Raw genomic sequence first — 27,779 nt, forward strand, 5'->3', positions numbered from 1 at the left:
AGCCAGTGGAGAGGAATGACTACACACCTGAGAGCAGAACACTCTGTTCCCATAACTGGCTGAAAGAAAACAGGAAAACAGGTCTACAGCAGTCCTGACACACGGGCCTACAGGACGGTCAAGCCACTGTCAGAAACAGAAAGACAAGCTAACACCCGAGACAACCTGATGGCAAGAGGCAAGCATAGGAACCCAAACAACAGAAAGCAAGACTACATGGCATCATCAGAGCCCAATTCTCCCACCAAAGCAAACACTGGATATTCAAACACATCAGAAAAGCAAGATCTAGATTGAAAATCACATTTTATCATGATGATGGAGGACTTTAAGAAGGTTATTAATAACTCCCTTAAGGAAATACAGGACAACATAAGTAAACAACTAGAAACCCTTAAACAGGAAACACAAAAATCCCTTGAAGAACCACTGGGGGGAAAAAAAAACCAGGAGAAGGAAATGAACAAAACCATCCAGGAGTTAAAAGTGGAAACAGAAACAATAAAGAAAGCAAAAAGAGAGACAACCCTGGAGATAGAAAACCTAGGGAAGAGATCAGGAGTCATAGATGCAAGCATCACCAACAGAATACAAGAGATAGAACAGAGAATCTCAGGAGCAGAACACTCCATAGAAAACATCGACACAACAGTCAAAGATAATGTAAAATGCAAAAAGCTCCTAGCCCAAAACATACAGAAAATCCAGGATACAATGAGAATATCAAACCTAAGGGTAATAGGTATAGAAGAGAGTGAAGACTCCCAACTTAAAGGGCCAGTAAATATCTTCAACAAAATCATAGAAAAAAACTTCACTAGCCTAAAAAAAGAGATGCCCATAAACATACAAGAAGCCTACAGAACTCCAAATAGATTGGACCAGAAAAGAAACTCCTCCCGTCACATAATAGTCAAAACACCAAATGCACAAAACAAATCAAGAATATTAAAAGCAGTAAGGAAAAAAGGTCAACTAACATATAAAGGCAGACCTATAAGAATTACACCAGACTTCTTACCAGAGACTATAAATGCCAGAAGATCTTGAACAGATGTCATACAGATCCTAAGAGAACACAAATGCCAGCCCAGGTTACTGTATCCAGCAAAACTCTCAATTAACATAGATGGAGAAACCAAGATATTCCATGACAAAACCAAATTTCCACAATATCTTTCTATAAATCCAGTCCTACGAAGGATAATAAATAGTAAAGCCCAACACAAGGAGGCGAGCTACACCCTAGAAAAAGCAAGAAACTAATTGTTTTACAACAAAACAAAGAGAAGAAAAGCACACAAACATAATCTCACATCCAAATACGAATATAACAGGAAGCAACAATCACTATTCCTTAATATCTCTCAACATCAATTCCCCAATAAAAAGATACAGATTAATGAACTGGATATGTAATGAGGACCCAGTATTTTGCTGCCTACAAGAAACATACCTCAGAGGCAAAGACAGACAGTACCTCAGAGTAAAAGGCTAGAAATACACTTTCCAATCAAATGGTCTGAAGAAGCAAGCTGGAGTAGCCATTCTAATATTGAATAAAGTCAACTTTCAACCAAAAGTCATCAGAAAAGATAAGAAAGGACACTTCATATTCATCAAAGGAAAAAATCCACCTAGCTACACTCTCAATCCTAATTGTCTATTCTCCAAATAAAAGTGCACCTACATACATAAAAGAAACCTTACTAAAGCTCAAAGCACACATTGCACATCACACAATAATAGTAGGAAATTTCAACACCCCACTCTCATCAATGAACAATTCATGGAAACAGAAATTAAACAGAGACATAGACAGACTAACAGAAGTTATGAACCAAATGGACTTAACAGATATTTACAGAATATTCTATCCTAAAACAAAAGGATATACCTTCTTCTCACCACCTCATGGTACTTTCTCCAAAATCAACCATATAATCGGTCACAAAACAGGCCTCAACAGATACAGAAAGATAGAAATAATCCCATGTGTCCTATCAGACCACCACGGGCTAAGGCTGGTCTTCAATAACAATAAGGGAAGAATGCCCACATATACATGGAAATTGAACAATGCTCTAATCAACGATTACGTGGTCAAGGAAGAAATAAAGAAAGAAATTAAAGACTTCTTAGAATTTAATGAAAATGAAGGCACAACATACCCAAACTTATGGGACACAATGAAAGCTGTGCTAAGAGGAAAACTCATAGATCTGAGTGCCTGCAGAAAGAAACAGGAGAGAGCATATATCAGCAGCTTGACAGCACACCTAAAAGCTCTAGAACAAAACGGAGCAAATACACCCAGGAGGAGTAGAAGGCAGGAAATAATCAAACTCAGGGCTGAAGTCAACCAAAAGGACCATAGAAAGAATCAACAGAACTAAAAGTTGGTTCTTTGAGAAAATCAACAAGGTAGATAAACCCTTAGCCAGACTAACAAGAGACACAGAGAGTGTGTCCAAATTATCAAAATCAGAAATGAAAAGGGAGACATAACTACAGATTCAGAGGAAATTCAAAATATCATCAGATCTTACTACAAAAACCTATATTCAACAAAACTTGAAAATCTGAAGGAAATGGACAATTTCCTAGACAGATACCAGGTACCGAAGTTAAATCAGGAACAGATAAACCAGTTAAACAACCCCATAACTCCTAAGGAAATAGAAGCAGTCATTAAAGTTCTCCCAACCAAACAGAGCCCAGGACAAGATGGGTTTAGTGCAGAATTCTATCAGACCTTCACAGAAGACCTCATACCAATACTGTCCAAACTATTCCACAAAATTGAAATAGACAGAGCACTACCGAATTCCTTCTATAAAGCCACAATTACTCTTATACCTAAACTACACAAAGACCCAACAAAGAAAGAGAACTTCAGAACAATTTCCCTTTTGAATATTGATGCAAAAATATTCAATAAAATTCTTCCAAACCAAATCCAAGAACACATCAAAACAATCATCCATCATGATTAAGTAGGCTTCATCCCAGGCATGCAGGGATGGTTTAATATATGGAAAACCATCAACGTGATCCATTATATAAACAAACTGAAAGAACAAAACCACATGATCATTTCATTAGATGCTGAGAAAGCATTTGACAAAATTCAACACCACTTCATGATAAAAGTCCTGGAAAGAATAGGAATTAAAGGCCCATACCTAAACATAGTAAAAGCCATATACAGCAAACCAGTTGCTAACATTAAACTAAATGGAGAGAAACTTGAAGCAATCCCACTAAAATCAGGGACTAGACAAGGCTGCCCACTCTCTCCCTACTTATTCAATATACTTCTTGAAGTTCTAGCCAGAGCAATCAGACAACAAAAGGAGATCAAGGGGATACAGATTGGAAAAGAAGAAGTCAAAATATCACTATTTGCAGATGATATGATAGTATATTTAAGTGATCCCAAAAGTTCCACCAGAGAACTACTAAAGCTGATAAACAACTTCAGCAAAGTGTCTGGGTATAAAATTAACTCAAATAGTAGCCTGCCTCTACACAAAAGAGAAACAAGCCAAGAAAGAAATTAGCGAAACAACACCCTTCATAATAGTCCCAAATAATATAAAGTATCTCGGTGTGACTTTAACCAAGCAAGTAAAAGATCTGTACAATAAGAACTTCAAGACTCTGAAGAAAGAAATTGAAGAAGACCTCAGAAGATGGAAAGATCTCCCATGCTCATGGATTGGCAGGATTAATATAGTAAAAATGGCCATTTTACCAAAAGCGATCTACAGATTCAATGCAATCCCCATCAGAATACCAATCCAATTCTTCAGAGAGTTAGACAGAACAATTTCCAAATTCATCTGGAATAACAAAAAACCCAGGGTAGCTAAAACTATCCTCAACAATAAAAGGACTTCAGGGGGAATCACTATCCCTGAACTCAAGCAGTATTACAGAGCTTTTACATTGCATTACATCATATCTATCCCGTAAACATGTTTTACAGACTATTTAAAAAGGCCAAGTCTGTAACAATTGTTTAGAGACAAACTACCATCCCCACACACTACCTCCACCCCCACCTTAATTACCAATCCTGTTTTGTTCAGTATGACATATGCCTTTAAGATTTCTTTTTTAATATAGCTATTCACTGAAAACATTTAGGGTATAATTATGCTGCTTTATGTTTCAGGTTTTCTGGTGATACATACAACTCTATGTTGCAAATAATAGGTGGAATAACAGATCAGTTCAGCCCTCACACATTCTGTCTGTTTTGTAGACACAGGAAAGGATAAAGAGGTGAATCATCTTGGGGAATACCCTATAAGACACATAAAGTCAACATAGGATTGATTATTAATCATATTGAAGACCAACATGGAATTGGTATTATATGACAGTTCTTTTTCACTATATCAAAACAAGGCCCAGAGACATCTTTCTCAAAGAGACACTATGCACATCGGGTGAATGTGTTTATAATTTATGAATTCTTGTAAAGTCTCCAAATACATTCTTATGTCCCGTTTAATATTACCATCAGAGAAGGTCAAACTCCTGAATAGTTCCATAGGTAGTACCATTTTTGTGTTTGTGAAATAGAGTCTTTTATGGATATGGAGCTCACTGGTTAGGCTAGACTGACTGGCTAATAAGCTCTGGGGACCTCTCTGTATCTGCTTCTGCAGTCCTGGGAAATTAAGTAAGTGCTACCATGCTTGTTTTTTTCTTGTGTGAGTTCTGCAAACTGAATTCAAATCTTCATTGGCAAGCACTTCAGTAATTGGGGTATCATCCAGCCTTAGTTATTCTTATTTTAATATTCTAGTGAAAGGGTAGCATATCATTCCACACTGAGTAGATGTAGATGCAGGGAACTTAAAAAACAAGCACAAAGTTAATGTTTCAGTACGAAAAGAAGTTTAGGAAAGCAGGAGTTGGGGATTTAGCTCAGTGGTAGAGCGCTTGCCTAGGAAGTGCAAGGCCCTGGGTTTGGTCCCCAGCTCCGAAAAAAAGAACCAAAAAAAAAAAAAAAAAGAAGAAGAAGAAAAAAAAAAAGAAGAAGAAGAAGAAGAAGAAGAAGAAGCTGGAAGCAACTCAGATATCTCTCAATGGCTACAGAAAATGTGGTCCTTTTACGCAGTGGAATATTATTCAGTTATTAAAAACAAGGACATGTGGGGCTGGAAAGATGGCTCAGTGGTTAAGAGCACTGACTACTCTTCCAGACGTCCTGAGGTCAATTCCTAGCAACCACATGGTGGCTCACAAGCATCTGTAATGGGATCTGATGCTCTCTTCTGGTGTGTATGAATACATAAAATATATGCATAAACCCTATAAAAAAGGATATCACAAAATTTTCAGGCAAATAGATGGAACTAGAAAATTTCATCCTGAGTGAGGTAACCCAGATCACAAAGGACATGCATGGCATGTATTCATTGATAAGTGAATATTAGTCAAAAATTTCAGAACACTCATGATATAACTCACAGACTTTAAGGAATTTAACAAGAAGGAAGGCTCATGTGAGGATGCTTCAATCCTACTTAGAAGGGAGAACAAAATAATCATGAGAGGCAGTGGGAGGGAGGGAATTTGTTGGGAGAGGGGAGAGGGAAGAGGGGGAAGTATGGCAGGATCAGGTATCAGGGGAGACAGAAGAGGAGCCCAGAGGTCCAGGAGAATGAATGGAAATATGCAGCTGAGGGACATGGGGGGCAGAGGCAACCCTAGAAAGTCCCAGAGACCTGGAACATGAGGAGCTCCCAGGACTTAATGGGGATAACCTTAGCCCAAATGTCCAACATTTGAGGAGATGAAACGTGAAGAGACCATCTCCTGTTGATAGACAGGACCCCCAGTGAAGGGATGGGGGTCTTTAACACACCTTCGAAATTTTTGACCCAGAATTATTCCTGTTGAGGGAAGGGAGAAGGAGAGGGAGAAGGAGAGAGATGGGGAGAGGGAGAGGGAGAGGGAGAGAGAGGGAGAGGGAGAAGGGAAGGGGGAGAGGAGAGGGAGAAGGAGGGAGGGGGGGAGAGAGGAGGGGGGAGAGGGAAAGAGGAGAGAGAGAGAGAGAGAGAGAGAGAGAGAGAGAGAGAGGAGAGAGAGAGAGAGAGAGAGAGAGATGGAGCAGAGGCTGAAGGGAAGGCATCCAGTGATTGGCCCAACTTGGGATCCATCTGATGGACAGGCACCAAACCCTGACACTATTACTGATGCTAAGTTGTACTTGCAGGCAGGAGCCTACCATGGCTGTCCTCTGAGAGGCTCTACCAGCAGCTTACAGCAGCAAATGTATATACTTACAGCCAACCATTGGACTAAGGTTGGGGACCCCTGTGGAAGAGTTAGGAGAAGGAGTGAAGGAACTGAAGGGGATGGCAACCCTATAGGAAGACTAACAGTGTCAACTAACTGGGACCCCTGGGAGCTCCCAGAGACTAAGCCACCAACCAAAGAGCACACACAGGCTAGTCCGAGGCCCCAGGACTGCCTTGTCTGGCCTCAGTGGGAGCAGATGTACCTAATTCTATAGAGACTTGATAACCCAGAGAAGGAAGATGACTGTGGGGAGGGATAAAGGAGGACCACCTTTCAGAGGTGAGGGAGATGTGAAAAACTCAGGGAGGGGAGCTGGGAGGGGGCAATATTTGGGATATAAATAAATAAAATAAATAATTAAAAAAAGAAAGAAAGAAAATGAAAAAAAATTCAGGTTCAGTATCTTTGGTTCCCAGTCTAATGAGCCTTCAGCTAAGAATTATGAATATTAATGTTATTCCAGGCACATGGTGGCAGGAATTTAGTAAAGAATTTTTCTTCCTTGTGTCTCTATGGCTCTGGGTATCTTTGTGTCTCATGATATAGTTTTTGCTTATATGTCTTGACTTGTGTAGACTCTTGTGTTTAATATTACAGAAGCACAGCAGAATGTAGGAGAAATATAATGGAGTTATGTAACTCAACTTGCTGGATTCTCAAGACGAGGTGGCACCACATAGGAAGAAAGTCTTCTATAAATCGTACAACAGAATCCCCCAAAAGGCAGTGCCAAGAACTGATCATGAATACTAGCATCAATAAAGATGACTGATATTTATGAAACATACCTCACATTGTATTGTTTTGCTTTGATTTTTATATAGGATGGTTATATAAGACAATTAAAGGAAAATGTAATAAAATAGAAAGGTTAATGCATTCATGTTTGCAGGCAGCCAGCACATGGACTTGATACAGGGCATGGCTTCTGAATTAGTATGCAAAAGAGACAAGAAAAGACTAGACTCGGAGAGCCCTAATCAGCGGCATTAATGGATACACTCAGCAGAGACATTTGGGGAGTTAAACCTGTAGCTTTAAGCATTCTGTAAGGATACAGGGGTATTGAGCTCTTTACATGCATTTGTGTTTCTTTCTGCTTAAAATTAGCAGAAAAAAACCTTGATCTTCCTGAATTTCTTTTTATCATTCACCTTCTCCCTTCCTGTAGTGAGGAAGTTGGCATTGTAAGTGTCCATGATATCAAAACTCTTAAAACAGTCATTCATTTCTTAGTTAGTCATTCGCATGCAAATATACATAGAATGTATGTCAAAGAAAGAGGAAAAATCTATCAGAAAAGTAAAGGGAAGTGACAATGGGCAGTAAGTAGGCTCGAGGAGGGATACCATTTCTTCAAGGGTATAGCCTGTGCTATGTAGTCCATGTTCCAGTAAATAACCTTCCTTATAGTCAGGGTCATGCAAGCACCCACAATTAAACTCAGTGAGTCAAGGGAAATAACACACCAAAATAGCAAGGGCTAGTTGGGAGAAAGAAGAGTTTCAGTGGGAAAGAAGGAGTGGAAGGAAATAGTAGAGAACAGGAAGTGGAAGTGTTCAGAGCCAGATGTACATATGTAAAGTTGCCAAAGAGGAAAACCATAAAAAATTTAAAATAAAAAAAATCATGCTTGTACTGATTTGACCACAAAGATGATTTTTTAATTCAGCAATTAAAATCGTCTTTGGAATGCAACATGGGAGATGAAAGAGTGACTGTTTCAACTACATGTACAATGGCACACTATTGCCTAAACCTCGGTGTCCTTAACTATAAAACCATAGAGTAATACTTTGCCTTATAGACTCATTGGGGAAATTAAATGATTGCTTTCTCCCCAAAGTGATCATTTAGTATTTGGAATATAACAGATAACTGTCTGTAAAGCAAACTCATTCAAAGAAACTTCATCTCACTCAAATGCCCTAAGTGTTACAGAAGAAAGACGAGAGCTCACATCTCCCCACTGGTAGAAGAGCTTGGCTGCATTCCACTGAAGCTTCTGATTCCGCTTGTTGCCCACGATGGGAGACCTGCCCCGGGAAAGGCCTTTCTTGGTAATGTTCACGTGATGCCCTTTCATCCACTCGGGCCAGTTGCCTCGGTTGCACCGGTGGACAAAACGGGCGCATTCGAGGAACAGAGCTGCTCTGGCCACCACAGGAGCTTCCTGAGAGGGTTAAGGAAAGAACAGTATGGGATTAATGAAGAGTGGGGGCTATCCCAAAAGCTGTTGTCTGTTTGTGGGGTATCTTCTAGCTGGGCTGCCTTGTCTGGCCTCAGCAGGAAAGGAAGCACCTAGACCTGCAGAGACTTGAAGTGCAAGGGTTAGGAGGGGGAGGGGGATACCCAGGAGGGCCTCACCCACTCAGAGGAGAAGGGGATGCAGGAATGGGGGGAATGGGGGAATGGCTGTGAGAATGGGGCAGTGAGGGGGATTCAAAGTAAATAAGTAAAAAATTAAATTAAATTAAAAATATACACACATATATAAGAAAGAGCTCAGGTGGAATGAAGGAGTTTCTTGGCATACGTCAGCCCAGATATTTTGACATGGCTTGGCCACATTTCTCAGGATGGTATGAACAAAATAGCGAATAATCTGGAAATAAAATCTCCAAGGCACTGTGGACACTGAGGAGTTAGTTGTCCTAAGAGAGCTCTGGCCACTTTCATCTTCTCAGTTCACAGCTGATCCCATGCTTTCACTAAATATTTGTAATTAATTTTTTATTGAAAATAGATTTAAATAGATTTTTCCATATAATATATTCAGATCATGGTTCTCCCCTATCTCCTTCTGAGGTCTTCTCCAACTCCCCACCCACCCAAATCCATGTTTTTTTCTTCTCTCTCTCTCTCTCTCTCTCTCTCTCTCTCTCTCTCTCTCTCTCTCAGACAGGCATCTACAAAGTAATAAAATACAAAATTATGTAAGATAAAATGATAGCAAATAAACCAGAACAGGCAACTTGAGTGTATGAGTGAATGAAACTTCTTGAAAGTTTCAAGAAGCTTCAACATACACACACACACACACACACACACACACACACACACACACACACTCTTAAATTTTTAACATGAATAAGCAAACACTCCTTTTGTAGAATGAATCTTCCTTCAGTCGTGGTGTTTTTATATTACCCTGTACTGTCATCTAAGGCTCTTTCTTGTGTTTCACGAGGAGAATGGTTGTTTTGCACACTTTGAGCATTAGGAAAAGGAAGAGCAAGCTTTTGCTGAATTAATCTTTTTTTCCTGCACAACAGACTAAATTCTGCATAATAAACATCATTTACTTAAAACTATTCAAGAAAACAGGAAATTATTTAATTGATAAATGAGAAACAGAACTTTTTTTTTTTCGGGAAAATAAAAAGCAGGATTCCCTTTTGTCATGCAAGGATGTGGTTTTAATAATAAAAGTGGTAGCTTTGATACCCTGGAAAAGTGAATTATATACTTTAATCTTTAAAAGCTAACAAGTATGTGCAAAGAGGCAAGGGGGAGGGGCAGAGGGGGAGGAGCAGAAGAAAAAGAGGAGGAAGAGGAGGAGGTCATTAGTAGGTCATAAGAAAAGTGTAAAGTATCACCTTGTATCTTTATTTGTGCAGGGATTTTTTTTTGCTTTGTTTTGTTTTTTGTCACAATACTGACATCACTTGTGGGCTACTTAGTAACTCAAGAGGATCAGTGACAGCAGATTTTCAGATTGAAGAAAAATTTTTTTTCATTGTTTTAAGCAACAGATTTCTAAACAATTCAATCAATAATGTTAAAATAGACATTGATTTATAGAGATTTATGTTACAGTTGATATATTACAAATTACAATATATACTTGACTCTATGGTCAGGAAATATAAGCCATGTTTGCTACCAGACCATGGACTGTGAAGGCAACGCACAGTATACATTCCAATGTTCTTCCATATCCACATCTATGTTAACTTTTTCTTTTTGTATTTGCATTGTCCCAATTTATATTCAGAGACCTTACTATTAGAAAAATTTGAGGATGTAGGTAGAAACTGTTTAACAATAAAATATCAGTAAATACATTTTTCTTTAAAAAAGCACATGCCACTTTCTTTCTATCATCAAAACTTATAACAGTTCCACAGAATGAAAAAGGATGTGCAATCTTTGTGACTTGGTTTGAGATGTCCAATCATCTCCCAGTCTATTCCCATCTCAAATGCTGTACAGTCTAAGTAACTCAAACAAGCAGCCATTTTCCAAATATGAAATCTCTTTTCTTTTTTTTCTTTTTCTTTTTTTTTTCCGGAGCTGGGGACCGAACCCAGGGCCTTGCGCTTGCTAGGCAAGCGCTCTACCACTGAGCTAAATCCCCAACCCCCCAAATATGAAATCTCATATCTTCTCAATGTTCCCATGATATATGGCCATCAGTTCCCTTCACCAACTGGCAACTCTCCACCTATAAGATTCTGGGTACTTACTGTCTCCAAGGAGAAATCTTTTTTGTTTTAGTGCTTTTATAGATGATTAAAGTAAATTGTAACTCTCTTGTCTGTCCCTTAAGTGCAGGTATCAAGAATTCTATAGACATAATTTAAAAATTTTTTTTAAAGAAAAATAATGACGGTAATGCATCATAGAAATTCTAGTTAAAGCTATATTTACAGGGGGATTTAATTTTGCAAATTTTGTTGGCAGGAAACAAAGGGTTAATATAGGTGAAAAAGACAAAATACTAGATGAAGACTGTGCTCAGAATCTGTTTCTAATACACGAGTGACAAGTGATGAAAGTGTACAGAGGCTGAGACTTGGAGACAGGTCGTTGGGATTCTCATTTGTCATTCCCAGGAGTCTGACTCAATGGCATGGGTGTTCTGGTGCCATTCCTCATGGTCTGAAGATCGAGTCTTTCTGTGTAAGAATTTACTGGGTATGTCAGACATGCTTGGCTGTATCTTAAAAGGGCTGAGACATCTGTTTCTAGAAATGGATGCTAGGTAGGAGGGCAAGGAACTGTCATAGTTAGGGTTTTACTGCTGTGAACAGACACCATGACCAAGACAACTCTTATAAAAATAACATTTAGTTGGGGTTGGTTCATAGGTTCAGCGGTTCAGTCCAGTATCATCAAGGTGGAAGCATGACAGTGTCAGGGTAGGCATGGTGTAGGCTGAGCTGAGAGTTCTACATCTTCATGTGAAGGCCACTAGCAAACTATTGGCTTCCAGGGAGCTAGGATGAGGGTCTTACAGTCCACACCCACAGAGACACATCTACTCCAACAGGGCCACACCTCCTAATAGTATCATTTCCTGGGCTGAGCATACACAAACCATCATGACCACGACTGAAAATTTATTTTTTGCCTGTCAGATTGTGACAGATTCACAGTATGAACCAATGTGAACTCAATGCTTAATGTCAGATGACAGGAAAAACACCACTGGCTGAGCACCATACAGTCAGCTCTGACTTTAATGGGGTTAATGGTAAGACCTAACTTGGTCTAGGTGCATGGGGCCAAGAGTCCTTCTACACTCCTAACTGTGGGCTTATGAAAGACAGGTGGACGAATGCATGTGAGGAGGTATAGAAAGCTTAAATTGTTTTAGTTATAGTTTTTAGTTCTCCACTTTTAAACTTTAGCATGATAAAACCCAGATATTACCAGCATATAGTTATTTGCTCTGGGAATTTGAAGTTTGGAGATGCTATTCAGATTAATTTGAGGGTATATATTTTTTTTTATAATACAACTTGATGCAAAGGGCAAGGTTGATTCTGATGGACTTGGCACATGCTATAGAATCCACTATCATTGAGAACTGCCACTGCTTACATGAATGGACGATTCAGACACTGGCCTCTGTAACAATAGCCACCATGATCTTGACAGATGGGAGAATTCCCTACTCACGATAGTGTGACTTAGGTCACTTTCCTGATCATTGTATGTGCATATTCCTGACTCTGTTTTTTTGTTTTGTTTTTGTTTTTGTTGTTTATTATTTTTATTTTTATTATTTTATTATTATTATTATTATTATTATTATTGGAGAGAGGTTCTCTCTACTGAGCAGTGGCCATCCTGGAACTCACTATTGGCTGGCTTTGCATTCAGAGATTTGATGCCTCTGTATCCTGAGTAACGGGACTAAAGATGTGTTCCACCAAGCCCAGCCTTGTGAGCATTTCTTTGCAGGAAGTTGTGGGGGATGCTAAGACACAAAGTTAGGGATACTATTACGCATTTGATGCTAAGCAACAAGAATAAATACATGTCAGCAACAAAATCTAAGGCATTTTAGCATGGATGTGGCTGTGATGGATGTATTTCAATTATAGTTTTGGAAAGTAGAGATTTGGTGAGGCAGGACTATAGAATACCCAGAACAGAGGACTCTTCCCAGGTATTGAGAAAAGCCAATGGTTCTCTTCTGACGGAACTTAACTCTTATGGTTCAGTTCAATCAGTTATGGCATAATGGAAATGGCTGATTTCACATAATAAAGATAATCTGAAGTGGGGTAATGAATCAGGAGAACACTGCATGGCTAAAAGAGACCACCAAGCATTAACAGCATGTTTATAATGAATGCCAAAACTGGTTTATGGAGACTAAAAGCAGGATATAAGTGATAATCAGAGGAAATGGGAAAATTGGGGGTATTTAACTAGGGAGAGCTATAGAAAGGAAAGGAGGAAGAAAGGGACAAATAACTCTAAGGGTGTTTTTTAAAGACATTAAGGAATTATAGTATCTTCTATTTAGCCAAATTACATTATATATGCATTTATATGTATGTCTACACACACAGACACAAACATGCACACACACAAACACACACACATACACAAACACACACACATACACACACACACATACACACACACACACACACACACACACACACGCATGCACGACGCACGTGTTGTGGCGCTATGAATACAATGACCAGCATGGCAAGATATTTCTAACGGTGACTCTCATATTTTGGTGGTAACCAACAGCTGGCTAATTTGACATTTAAAGCCTCAATAACCAAAGGGAAATTGTGGCTGGTATTGGAAACCTAGTACCCAGCTTCCTGGAGCTACTGCGGTCCAGGAAAAAAGCCCACTACTGCCATTTTACTAGATCAGTGTAATTCCTAACTGCATTTAATAATATAACCTTACATCCACAAATAAGCATAACTATTATCCCTTGTATGGTGTGAATAGAAATGGCCCTATAGGCTCACATATTTGCAGACATAGGGAATGGCATTAGGTGTAGCTTTACTGGAGTGAGTGCAGCTTTGTAGGAAGAACTGTGTCACTGGGGACAGGCTTTGGAGTTTACAGAGGAAGGGAAATAAGCTCCGAGCCTTAAAGACTTAAGGACATGGGGCAGAGTCTAAAATCATGGGGTGAAGGGCTCTGGGTGATTTTACAGGCTTAAAAACAGAAGGAAAACAAATATAAATTAAATAGATATTGTAAAATTAATTAAATTGCACAGGAAGGGAGAGGTTACAGACCTGTCTTGCTAGAGTCACATGAAGTCGTGAGATTGTCACTGTGCAGCCTGAATTTCTTGAACATTCTGCAACTAGAACACTTCATGCACCAGACACTTTTCCTGTTTCTGGTTCTTATATTTCCCGTGGATTTTAGGATTGTTATATCTATTGAATGTTTCCTTTGTGAAAGTGAAACAGAGAATTGAGATACTAAACCAAACAGCTGGGCTGCCTTTTATCTGGGGACCTAGAAATATATTTACCAGGACGCAACAGTTAATTGGAGGGCATAATTGCAATACATTCCTTCCCTTTGGGGACTATACCTTAGCTCGTTAAATGGGAAGAAACCTCAGTGCTACATGGGAACTACCTATTTTTGAAAGCTAAATATTTTATGATGGTCTCTGGGGCATCACATAATTTTTATTGCCTTACAATAAAATATAAAATGCTTGCTGGTGTGAGGTATATGTTTATTTAAAGCCAATGGGAATAAGAAATTTTTTGTGGGTCTCAGTGTGTGTTAGAATCTTTTTTCCTTTTTTTTCTTTTTTTGCCAGAGGGCATATGGTTCTGAGTCAATGTTTATTACTTTGCTGGTATTGCATTCTCTCCCTGGCCGAGATCACCCAGTAATAGACTCGTTACCTGACAAGCTGCGTCTATGTACTTAGTAGTAGCTGTGGGCAGGGTGGGGTGGGCACGATCATTATTCATTCAGGTCTGGATGGCCAGTCATTTTCAGATTTACTCAAGTCATGGTCATGCTTTGGGTCAGTATTTTAAAGAACAAATGAAGTCTTTTATTTTATACAATAGACTGGGAGTCTTTTATACAAAGGACTAAGCTTCCTTTGGTTTAAAACACCTAAAATGCTATATAAATTTCTAATTTTGCTTTTCTTTGTATTTCTAAGGTGAGACGGGAAGACAGCAGAGGAAGAGGCAAAAGCACAAACATAGAGGGGGGTGGGATAAGTTAGCAAGCATTTGCCTTGATGGTTCTTGGTCCACAAGTTCAATATCTAGGCTCAACTGGTAGGGGTCTGGCCACACAGTTTCATGTCACATTAATTCTGCTTGCTTGTTTGGGGTCTCATTAGATAGCTCAGGCTAGGTATCCTGAATGTTGTGACTATAGGAATATGCCTATATAATATGACTGTTTACAGTGTGCTAAACTATCTTTTACAAATAAAAACATGAAGCATTGCTCTTGAAATTTAAAATCCAAAAGATAGGCGAAGCATAGATGAGTTGAGTGTTTTTGTTTGTTAGTTTGGTTTTGTTTTGTAACACTAACCTATGGGTCAGATCATCACTGTTTTTATGGGTGGCATACTATATGAGTAGAACATTTACCAGCATCTTTGGTATCTGTGCCAGTATCTACTGGTGGAGATGCCAGTAGTGATCTCCAAGTTGTGGAACCTCAACTTCCCCAGACCTTAGGGAATATCCTGTGGCAGGTAGCCTTACCCTACACTAGGAATGGTGGGAATGAGGCTGGAGGAACTGCTCAGCAGTTAAAAGAACTGGTTACCCTTCTGGAGTGCCTGGCTTGATTCCCAGAGTCTGCACTGTAGCTCATGACCATCTGTACCTCCAGTCCTAGAGAATCCAACATCTGCAGGCTCCAGGAATGTGCATGGTATATGGACATACATGTAGGCAAAATGCCCATACACATACATAATAATTAAATTAAATTAAAGACCCATGGCCTCAGGCTCACTTGAGAGAGAAACAGTTGGGTAATTTATGCTATCTGAACCTTTTTCTAGGACACAGTACTGAGAGGAAAAGAAATGGAATTGATAAAGGAGGCTGTCAAGGTCAGGGGATAAAATTAGACCTAGCATTTATCTATAATTTCCGCAAGGAAAGATCAGAGGAAATATGAGGTGCCTTATATTAAAGAGATACCACCTGAGAATTTTCCAGAATAAATACAATATGCCAAGTGTATTATTTAGAGGCCTCATGAGTTTCTAGATCAGCGGTTCTCAGTCTATGGGTCATGACCCCTTTGGGCCAAATGACACATTCACAGGGAACACCTAAGACCATCAAAGCCACCAGATATTTACATTATAATTCATGGCAGTAGCAATACTACAGTTATAACGTAGGAACAAAGATAAATTTATGGTTGAGGTCAGCACGACATGAAGAACTGCATTAAAGTGTTGAAACATGGGAAAGTTGAGAACCACTGCTCTAGAAAAATATGGCAAAAGCATTTTAGTGAAACTGTAAACTATCAACAATGACTAGAAGATATTAAAGGTGCTTGGAATAGAGTCGGTCTCTGTTACTGATTGCCAATAAGGAATATTAAGGCAGAGGGATGAAATAATATCTTAGAAGGGCAGGAAGAACATTTCAGCTTATGACTTGCAACAATTCTGGCAGAAGGAGCTTCAAGTTGAGGTCAAAACAGAGTCATTTACAGAAAGCGCAGTGCCTGAGAGAGCTATTCCAGTTGACCTCCGCATCCCTTCTGGTGAGGCATACTTACAGAGAGAACATGAGTTTGCAAAAAACATTGAAGTAAAAGGAGAAACCCGCAATGGAATTTGCAAAACTTTGGGGACATTGTAAGCATAAGGATTTAAGGTCTGATCCCAGAATGCACATCAGCCTAGGTGTGGTACAATTTATATGTAATCTCAGGGCTTCTGAGGCATGAGACAAAAAAAATCACTGGAGCTTGAGGGCCAGCTAGCCTGGGGTAGCCTGTGAACAACAGATCCTCCCTCAAATGGGAAGCAAGGAGCAACACCAGTGTTGTCTTCTGACTTCTACATGTGGTGGCACATATGTGCTTACACTTACATATGAATATATGCTCCCCTGCAAGCACAAATGTGCACGCAAAACACACACACACACACACACACACACACACACACACACACACGGGGTGGGGAGGCAAATAATTCTACAGTAAAGGGATAGACAAAGATACAAACTAAATTGTTTATCAAATCTATGTAAGAACATCTTAAGCCTCATGTTGAAAAAAAAAGTCGGACACTCTGGGGCACCAGACTGGTAAAAGTAACGATGTAAACAAATAAAAACATAAGTAAGAACACAGGTGGAAGAACTTTCATTATACAATTGCACCTGTGGAGATTTCCTACCACGAATATGGGTTTTACACCAAATGCAAAGTTATAATCAGCATTGAATTCTTCTGTATATCTAGAAAACTATTCTGAATCAAGGCCCATGTGCAAAGACACATATGGAAGCATCATCCAAAATTGCCAAAACTCTGAAAAAAAGATAGAAATACCTTGCTAAACTAAGACAGATTTACAACTTGTTCTATAGTTAACAAAACCACTCTTTAGTGTAAGTGAGTAGCACTAATTGCATTAGACGAAACCTAATATTGAACAAAAGGGAAGACATGACTTCATATCAACGAATTTCAAAATCAGGTAAAAGAGAGCAAAACAAAACAGCATAACAAAGCAGTGGTTCTGGTTGGCACGCGGACATCATTAAGAGGGTAGAAATCTTAAAATCACTGGGCACATCTTATTTTGTGAGATCTGCCATGGATATGACTTTGAGGTTTTTTCTCTTAAATTTTACTTATTAATAAGGCCAAATAACTGAACATGAATTTGATTTTCTCCAGTCACCAACTAGAGTTCTATAATCCCACAGGTGTATTAATAATCACGGAAATTGATACTAAAGCCAATCGGAATCGTTGTTAGTTGTATTCAAGGTAATAAATTACCCCCAGACTAGAAGTCACCATCTACACACATTACAGGGTCACTGAATAAATGAGGAGAAACTGAAAACAGTAAATGCGTTATCCTCACTGCTTCTCTTTCCTCTTGTGCTGGCAGATCCAGTAAGCTTACTGTGAAAGGGATCCCTTTTGTAAACTTAAAAAAAAGTAACAGTTGTATTTGATACATTTGTACAAAAAGAAAATGATTGTGAGGAATAGCCATGCTGGTCTTAAATCAACAGCCTTGAATTATGTGCTCGTAGTGATAACAGCAAGATTATTTAAAGCAAACAAATGAACTTTCACAGCTGTTAGATTTGGCTCTGCAAGTTGCTGCTATTTCCTTCACCTACTAGTAGTCTCTTAATCTGAAGAAAAATGCTAACTTGAAAAAAATCACATTTAAATTGTATGATCAATGAAGTAATAAAAGCAAAAACTGAATACAAAGTTCAATTTAAACCATATCTACAAACATCAGGATAAAATAATATAAGAGAGATAGGATAAAATGGACTATAATTCTGAACTCAGTCCTTTTTTTCCACTTCTGCCCTAAGTACTGAATGATAAATAATCAAAATTTATAACTATGCCTTGACCTGTGTATCTGCCCTTTCACCCTGTGTACTGGCCTATGTCTATCTATGTATCTGTGTATGTATGTATGTATGCATGTATGTATGTATCTATCTATCTATCTATCTATCTATCTATCTATCTATCTATCCACCTACCTATCTATCTACCTACCTATCTATCTATAATCTGTTATTTACCTCTACCTAACTTGATATCCATCATCTATTCATATCTGTTGATATCTATTAACCTAACTATATTTTATATATCTCTGTGTTTTTATATTCATATTTATATCATACACATGAGCAAAACTACAAATGCATTAGAGAAAGTATAAAGGTATTATAAAACAGAGGAATTCATTCAAAATAAGAAGCAGATGGATTAGATGCTGGGAGAAACCAAACACAGAGGGGAAATCTATGAATGTGAGAGTAATCTTGAAGAACTTCTAACCTAAGTCTATACTGAAAACCCACAATAGTACAAATGACAGCCAGCACTGAGTACCACTTTCATTCAAGAACACACAACATCCACCTATGCGTTGGTTTCTCTTGGTTTGTTTGGCAGCATTTACTAGCAAATTCCAAGTGAGTCTGGGGACCATATCCTGGCCTGGTGCCAACAGGTAAGATAATGTGAAAGTGCTTCATAAACTGTCCGTAGATTGAAACTTGCTGTTATTAAGCTTTACTCAATTCTACCAAACATTTTCTTCTCCTCTGCATCATCTCTTCCTCATCTATCACCTTCTTTGTCATTTACACTTTTATTCAAATCAATGGGTCACCCTCATTACTTAAAGATGGGCATTCTTTTTCTTCTTTAAATTTTGACTGACTCTGACATCTGGGATTTGGGCTTCTGAACTTGGGCACAATGCTTGGTCTATATTAAAATAAGACTCTCAGGTATGAAAATCGTCCTGATACCACCTGCTCACTGCTCCAGGGCTGCGCATTTGTTCCCAGTATATATAATTATTGGTGAAGAATGTTCCTCCTCCCCAACCCACAAAGACAACCTCATCAGTGGGCATCAACATCAGAAAATGCTTCTGAGCTTAGAGGCTAAAAGACACTATTCATGTGCTCCACTCTACTGGTTTCTATAGCCTATCATGGAATTTATGAGATCAGGAAGAACAAACATTGTTAGAGTGAGTTCTTCAGGGAAAGGAGGAAATGAGAGCCCAGTGATCTGGTAACTCTCTAGTCATAGCTTTACATTTATGGAAATGAAAAAAAAAGTCTATTTGATGTGTTTTAAATCAGTCCAAAGATAGGAGTCACATTCCCACAACACATAAAGTCTATTTGTGCTTGAAATTCCTGTACCACGTTTCTTTAAAAGTTAAGAGGTACAACAGTTGGAGAGCAAATATAACTCTACCACTTAGGAAATTTGAATATCAAATCGATTATCAATATCATAGTTACAATCATCTTGATGCAGAAGCAGACATTAATTTGATCCAATTCAATTCTGGAGCATTCTTTCCGTGACAAGCTTTGTGCTGCTTCAGGACCTCAGATCTTCATAGAAATCCCAAGAGTTTTCCACATGGGGAGCAATGGTGAGAGGTTCCTCTGCCTGGTTATCATCCATGGATATCAAAGATGCTGCCTGACAAGTCTCCTTACCAGTAAAGAACCATTCACTAAGGTAGAGTTCTTTAGGCTCTATAGATAAGTTCTGCAGGATATCCATTAATTTTCTGATATACATGCTAACTTTTGTCTATAGCTGTTGTTTTCTTGGTAGAATTTTTCACAACTCTCTTCCTATTTCTAAAAGAATCAATGTTGTCACATGTTAAGAATAACCAGCTTGGAGAATGAATGTGATGTGAATACTTAAAATTGAAGATATGTTGTTTTCTTAGTATGCATCTATTATGCATTCCTCCAATAAGAAATATCTTTAAAGAATCAGATGCTTTTTGAATTATTTAAAAAAAGCATGTGCAAGTGACTTTATTATAGGAGGCTATGTACATATATTTTCAATGTGTCCTGGTACTGATTTTGATTTATTTAAATAATTGTTTGACAGAGAAAGCATATGGTGTTTCTATAATAGCCCTGTATGGAACAGAAGATTCTGCTCTGATCCCAGTTTTAGCACCAATTAGCATATGACCTTGATCAAAGTCATCTAAGCTGTCAGAGCTTTTGAAATTCTTAAAGTGGCTTCACATAATTTATATTAAGAAGAATCAGCATAATAGATTCTCTGAAGACAGAAGCAAGGCCTTTCTACTATTGGGCTATAAGTTGGTCTCCTGGTTCCAGGAGTTAACTGTGGAAATGCACTAGGAATGCTATAGATGCAAATCATCAGCCTTAGGCTGCAGCACTCACTGAGAAGACTGAAGCATTGACGACTATTCACAGAAAGCCTTACTACTGCACCGTTGTAGTTGTTAGTACCATTCCTGGCACAGAGGAAGACCTTAGAGGACATTCCTTAATTAGTTATTACATGCTAGGTATTTTGTAAGTGACACCAGCTTTAATCTCAGTACTTGGGAAGGCAGAAAGCAGGCAGTTCTCTGACTTTGAGGCCAGCTTGGTCTACACAGTGAATTTGAGGCTAGCCAGAGACATATAGCGACAATCTGTCTCAAAAACAAACAGCCCTATGAACTAATACATGGAAATATAAGACTACTGTACTGAGTGCTTACACATTACAGACACTGAACAAGGGCTTTCCATTTAGAATCTCATTTAATCCTTACACTAGCCCTGGAAGGAAGGTTCGGTATTAGCATTAACCTCCATTTTAAAGTTGTTGGGCTAACAAACTGTCAGGTGGAATTTTAAGCTCAGACATCATGAAGTTATAATGCACTTTCACATAGTAATAATCATCCTGTAACACATGCTACCTCCCAATGACTATTAAGATTTTTCATCTTTTATTGACTTCTCTCACCTTACCATATTTCTTCCTCCTTTGGCAACAAATTCTGATAAAGCTAAATAGATATGAACCCACTGTTAGGCTTAGAACTAGGATTTCATGCTTTCCTCTGTGGTTAGCATGAAGGTAAATAACGGCGAGAGAACTCTGTAACTTACTAGGTCCAAGGCAGCAGCTAAGATGGATGCATCAGGAATTGTCCCTGGCTCGCAGCAGTTCAACAGGAATTGAAAACGTTTCATGCCTTGTCGGATTGCTCCCAGATTCACCACGTTTTTACTTTTTCCACCATCTTGGTTGGGAGAAAGGTGGTCGTCGAAACTGTGGCAGCCTGTAGGGGTTGTGCCATTGTGAAAGGAAGAGAGTGAAAAGGATCATAACGATGTTTCAAAGACATGCCAGTATGTTTCCTGTACTGTTAGCCTGAAAACTCTCTCACGCTCCTTCCCGCTCCCCTGCACTGCTAAGATATTTGCTATGAATACCCTTTGACTTGAATGTAGGTGACGGGACATGTAAAAATTCAAGATTCACCAAATGCACCAAAAACTCCAATATTTGCTAATGCATATCTAAGATGGTGAAGGAGATAGGCATATTTTAAATGCGTAAGAGGCTACATTATGGACTTCGAGTTGAAGAAGGGAGTGTAAGGAAATCATTGGAAATGACAACAACCCAAAGATTTTTCATCTCTCGCATGAAAAAGAATATTCTACAAGTGGGAAAGTATAGTGCCCTGGTCAATTAGGGCAGCTCTATAAAATACAACAGGCCAGCTAGCTTTTAAACAATAAATATTTGCCCCTCACAGCTGTATGGCCTATTAGTCTGACACTGGGTTCAAGTATAGTCGGTTCTTCCAGGTTTGATTATGTCCTTATATTAGCATACAGTTATTTATCTCATCTCTCGTTTCTACAAGAGCACCAAAATCCAATCATGGTGGTGGTACTCTCATGATATCATCTAAACCTAATCACCTTTGCAAAGTTCCATTTGCAAATGTTACCACAACATAACATGAACATTGGGCAGATGCAAACACTCAATCCATAGCATATGGAAATCCATAGCCTATGGAAAACATTCATTAAGAAGGATCACTTCCCACCCCACACTCCTGGGTTTATGTTGCAGGTACATCAAATTAACACTCCAGTGCACAGAGAGAACTGGGAGCTATGTTCACATCACCAGCCAGGTGACGTTGAGCTAGCATGGCTCATACCTCAGGACACACATTAGCTTCATTCTCAAAAAAGCAAACGCAGAAACACTGTCATTGTGCTGCTGCTGGTTCTGACACTAGAGAGATTGTCTCTGAAAGTCTATGGGAAATGGACAGAGTGGGAACAGACTGAAATGCTGAAGCTGCCAAAGACCAGGGTTGTCAGGGAGAGCCTTCACAGATTTTCCCACTTCTTCAGTACTGAGGATCAAACCTAATCCTCATGTAGTAGACAAGTGCCCTACAACAGACCAAAGCGTCCAGCCTAGGAGGAACTTGAAACCTTAGACTAGGTCTGCACTGGATTGCAAAGGAGACAGTTAAGTAGATAGGATGATGTTTATGGCATAAGTAAGCACAAGAAACATCATGTCTTCATGAAGAATGCATCGACATGAACTAGGTGACAGTTATATAATATTTTTATATAATCATAAACATATCAAGGAGATCACTTTTGATAAAATTTGAAAATGCTTTTGTAGGAGATAGGGAAATATTCATGAATTATTAGAAAATTAATGGCATGGTTTGTTGAAAAGCTAGACCCACACATTATTCATTAAACATACTCAGCTAGAACAACATCAGAGGCTGCAGCTTTATCATTTTCCTATTTGGTAAAAACACGATCAATGTGAATGAAAGCATGAAAATGCATATTTATTCAGATGGATCATCACAGTCGGGTTATGAAGAAAACTCTAGAATTCAAATTAGTTTTGAGTTTGTCCTTTAATTTTTTTCTGTGTAAGTAGTCTAACTGCATTCTATACAATAAATAAAAAAACCTTATAAAATGGAGACTCGATAGCGACTCCACCAAAGCTTATCTTGACATTCTTTGATAGGAAGATGAACTAGCAAAAGCCGACCAATGCAAACCAGTTATGTGATAAGAACAGTGATAATATAATTTTCATTCCTGTTCATGCATTTGCTATATCCACAGCTTACTTATACACCAATTAATGCCTGCTGCATTTGAGCTAAAGCTCTATAGTTTATAACACTCATCATCTAACCATGAACACATAGGGAAAAGAATCAGGATGTGGTAGAGTGAGAGAACCTTCCACGGAATAAAACCTAAAAAAACTCAAAGACATTTACTCAAAAGAAATCAAAAGACAGAACAGGAAGTGAATAAGACAGGTTACGGTATTCTGTGTAGCTGTGTATGTGTGGCTACAGATGTTATCACTAGGAGAGACCATTAAGTTTATGGGCAAATGTATTTTCAGATCACAAAGAAAGATTTGCTAACAATTAAAGCTGCCTAGCCCTGGAACAAATTGCTTTGTAAACTTGCGCACTCCCCCTCAGCAGAAGGAGGGTGGCCACCTGTCAGCCATGCATTGAACAGAACTCTGAAGCTGAGCGGTGGGTGGATAGGAGGTCCTGTGACTCACAGATTCTAACAAGAAAAGGCTGCGTCTTATTCTCTGCACACTCAGTACCCAGGAGGGGGTGAGAATCACAGTAAGGTTTCTGTAAATGTCTCTTCAACCAAACTGATAATAAAGAGACTATAGATAGCCATGAAAGACACACTTAAAGAACAAAGGGAAAGACAATACAAATAGAAAATGACTATTTTTTTAAAAAGTCATTTTTCCAAAAAAAGAAACGGACCAGTGAGTTTAAGTAAATGAAAAAAAGAAAAGGTCAATGGGATCCTTAGACTATTGACTTTTACCAAGACGCTTGAAGAAATTCTCCTCCTCTTCTCGTCCATTCTCCATCCCACTCCCTGGTCCACCTTCAGAGAGTTTGACAGCGCTGGTGAACTTGACCTGGGGAGAAAAGAAAGCTATCAGCTATTCGGCAGCCAATCATTGGGTTGTGTTAGCCCTTGGTTTGAAATAGTTTTTTAGAATGTGAAAGTGACTTTGTCCTTCTGGCTTCCCTGTCTAGCACTTTTAATACATCCCCGTGGCCCAAAAAAGATGTCATTATAACTGTAGGTGCAAGGAATACCAGGCTAGAGATCAGAAGCTGAATGTGAAAATAATTTAGTGAACAACACAGTTTGTTTATTTTGATCAAGTCCAAGCGGACAGCCACATTCATCCTTAGTGAATGCAACCACAATTGAAAAATCAGACCAAAGAGGAAAAGAATGAGTAGACTTTGGTAAATTTGCAAATCAATTTACAGCATAATAAATATTCCCTCTCCCTCTTACCCTTCTTTCCTTTCTGACCTTCCTTCCCATCTCTCTCTCCCTCCCGCCTAGGCGAGTGATCTGCAGCAAGAGCTATATCCTTAGCCTTCTTGTTGACTTGCTTTACTGAATTAGAAACTCATTAAATTGCCCAGGATAGTCAGGCTAATCTCATACTCATTGTATAACCCAGGTTAGGCCTGAACTTAGGGCTCTGCCACTAAGCTCTCTACACCACCAGGGCTGGCTCTATGTCTCTCTTAAAGCAGTGACATTCTTCATAATCTTGACATCAGTCAACTCAATATGATGTAAATAACAGCACATAAAGGAAGTGAGGAGGCAGGTAGACGCCAATAAGTCTCTGATATTTTCACAAAAAAACAAAAAAACCAAAAAGAACATGCTTAAGAATTCCAATTGTATCTCCTTAATTTTCATCACACCTGCTCTATTCTTCAAATGTAGATATAGTTGAAGCTGTGGATATTTACTATGTCTTCCGTTATTTTCATTTGTACTATGGCTTACCACTTACACATGTTACTGTCTATTGCTTGTCTAATTTCTGAACTTGTTCAAATCCAAAGTTTCTTTAACCCTTCCTATGTGCTCACCATTCTTCAATGCCAATAGTTTTCAGTCAGTGACCCCAATGTTCACTCCATGAGCAATGTCCTGTTTACCTTGGAGCTTTGCCTGATGAAAGACAGGCGATCCACAGAGCTAATGTCCAGGAGGTCCTCTACACCATCGGCCAGGCCAGAGAGGGAGGACCGCTTCAGCCAATTTCCTAGTTAATGATATTTTGAAAAGTTGAGCATTTGCTCTTAAATGAATGAAACAGAAATGCCAGCATGTCCTGAACTAGCAATGAAAGTTACATGGCTCCGATATAAAAAGAAGCAAAACGAAGTTGCTTTCGTTATACGTGTTTTGAATCAAGATGTTCAGTGTTGAACTATAAAATTACATTAGCACAGAAGTCCAGGACAAATAGTCCTGGTTCCCTCTGCTGCAAGAAACCAAGATCCATCACCTATGCTAGGCAAGTGTCATATCTCTCTTGAAAACCTGTGCATTTTATCTCCTAAACAGTTCTTAAATCTCTGTTTCCCTGTTTCTGCATAATACACAATTGAAATGCTCACTTGTTTATGCCTGGGCCACTGGCCAGCTTTCAGTCTGATTCTCTTGTTGACTAACAGTCCCTCCAATGCAATGGTTCATACAGTGCATTATTCTCTTCTCCCTGACAGGCTGGTACACAAGAGCCATGGGAAATGGCCACCCTGACTTGCTAATGGTCTGGCTTCCTGTTCTGTCTCAGTGAGTGAACCATTTTCTCACTTCACTGGTTCTTTTCAGTTCCCCCAAGCCAAGTGATCTTTGCACATCATCCTTAGGCTGCTCCTTTTTTAATCTCTGGGTATTTAACATCTGTTCTCCCCATCCCTTTGAATAGGTCAGGTTGTGTTCTAATTTGCAACAGTATGTACTCTTGTGATTATCTGTTTTAATGGTAGTGGCTTCTACTCAAATACAGCAAAGCCATGAGCTATACATTTCACACAAGAGCCAAGGCACGCAGCTGCCATCTGGGAACTATCTGCACTTGCAGAACAGTAAATGAACCAGTGGAAGCATGAAGCAGTCATGTGGATCTCACAGCTTGAGCGCGTCTCTTCCCAGTCCCCTCCCATGTCATCTCTGTCTCAATCACTCATTGGTTTGATGGCATGATAGTAAGAGAATCCATAAATAAATACAGACATACTTTTACCTATGGGGAGTTTCAACTTCTTTCGCAGGGAGATTCTGCGAGATCGTGAGCGGGCACGCCGGTCAGAGGTGTTCCCTGAGTGGGCTGTGGTACACTCCGAGGTGTCTTGCTCAGACTGGCTGCTGGTGTCACTTGCTGCGCTTTGGGATTTGAACATCTTGCGCCAGAAATCTTTCCGCCCCAGGTTGCCCCCTTGCATTGGTTCATCACTGCAGAGAAATAGAGTATAGGGCTAAACAACACTGAACAGCTCAGTGACCGCTCAACTCCCAGCTATTGTATTTAGGCAAATTGTACAGAATAATCTTTGAGGGAATGGGTACAATAAGGCTAGGAGTCAGAGTGGGAAGAGGGAAACCAAGGTTGTTGACCTGGTTTCTTCTTGGGAAGAGCCTTGTCTCAGTTGTCAAGTGGAGGTAGTCATTTTTTCAACTTTAATAAAAACAACTAAATATGGTTGCAGACGTGCATCTGCAGTATGAGCCGTAATGGCAGGAGCACTTAAGGTGCAAGTAAATATTTAACTTTTGAAAAAGCTCCTGGTTCCTGTGAAATGCCCCACCCCTCCAGCAGCACATGATCATAATTGACACCCAATAAACTCTCAAAATTATTTACATAAATTAATAAATGAGACTGAAATTTCACTGCCATGCTTAGGGAATATATCATCTTGCCAGTCAATTAAGTTGAAGAAAGGGGACAAGTTTGAAAGTAAAAAGAGGGCTGGGGAGATGGCTCAGTGGTTAAGAGCACTGACTGCTCTTCCAGAGGTCCTGAGTTCAATTCCCAGCAACCACATGGTGGCTCACAACCATCTGTAATGGGATCCGATGCCCTCTTCTGGTGTGTCTGAAGACAATGACAGTGTACGTACATAAATGAAATATATACATATATGTATATGTATATGTATAAATAATATATATATATTAAATAATAAAAGTAAAAAGAAATGTCAGAAAACCAGAAAGAAGATTCTCAATGAGAAAAAAGGACTAATAATATACAGGACTTAAAAAAAATAATAATAGTGACAATTGGCTAAAAGTTTGCATCTTTCACCCGCTAAATTAGTAGACATTAAGGTGGTTAGAAGGAGAAAGCAGTGCCCCATCTTACTATCATTGGAGAAGTAAAGTATTTGGTATTTATGGAACATTTATGTTCCATGCAAAAAGATAACATTTCTGGAAGTTCATACCAATTCCCTACACTGAGAAATTCAATTTCTAAGATGTAATATCAAGGAAAAGATGGATAAATGAGGCCATATTAAGACTGAGAAGATATTAGTGGCCAGTGCTGAAGAATGGATATAATTTTAATATCTAAGTCTGGGAAGTCAGCTGAATATATTGTGGGACTTCCATATGATGATAGTTCTTGACTGTTTGTATCATTGTTGCCTTTACTTATAAAGAACAATCCTTCCATGACAGCCTCATAGACCGAATTCCTTCCTGGTATAGGTCAGGTTTCAGGATGATTGTGACAAGCCA

At 39.0% G+C, this 27,779-nt stretch overlaps 1 protein-coding gene across 1 annotated transcript in view; it reads right to left on the minus strand.

Annotated features, from left to right (window-relative positions):
• Unc80 (unc-80 homolog, NALCN channel complex subunit) overlaps positions 1 to 27,779 on the minus strand; it is a 182,042-nt gene that overhangs the window by 98,873 nt on the left and 55,390 nt on the right. The window contains 5 exon segments of the mRNA XM_032901292.1: positions 8,282 to 8,494; positions 21,255 to 21,427; positions 24,027 to 24,123; positions 25,181 to 25,287; positions 26,278 to 26,486. Of these exon segments, the coding sequence (XP_032757183.1) occupies positions 8,282 to 8,494; positions 21,255 to 21,427; positions 24,027 to 24,123; positions 25,181 to 25,287; positions 26,278 to 26,486 (799 nt within the window).

The sequence above is a fragment of the Rattus rattus genome, chromosome 4, assembly GCF_011064425.1.
Source record: "Rattus rattus isolate New Zealand chromosome 4, Rrattus_CSIRO_v1, whole genome shotgun sequence".
NCBI lineage: Eukaryota > Metazoa > Chordata > Mammalia > Rodentia > Muridae > Rattus > Rattus rattus.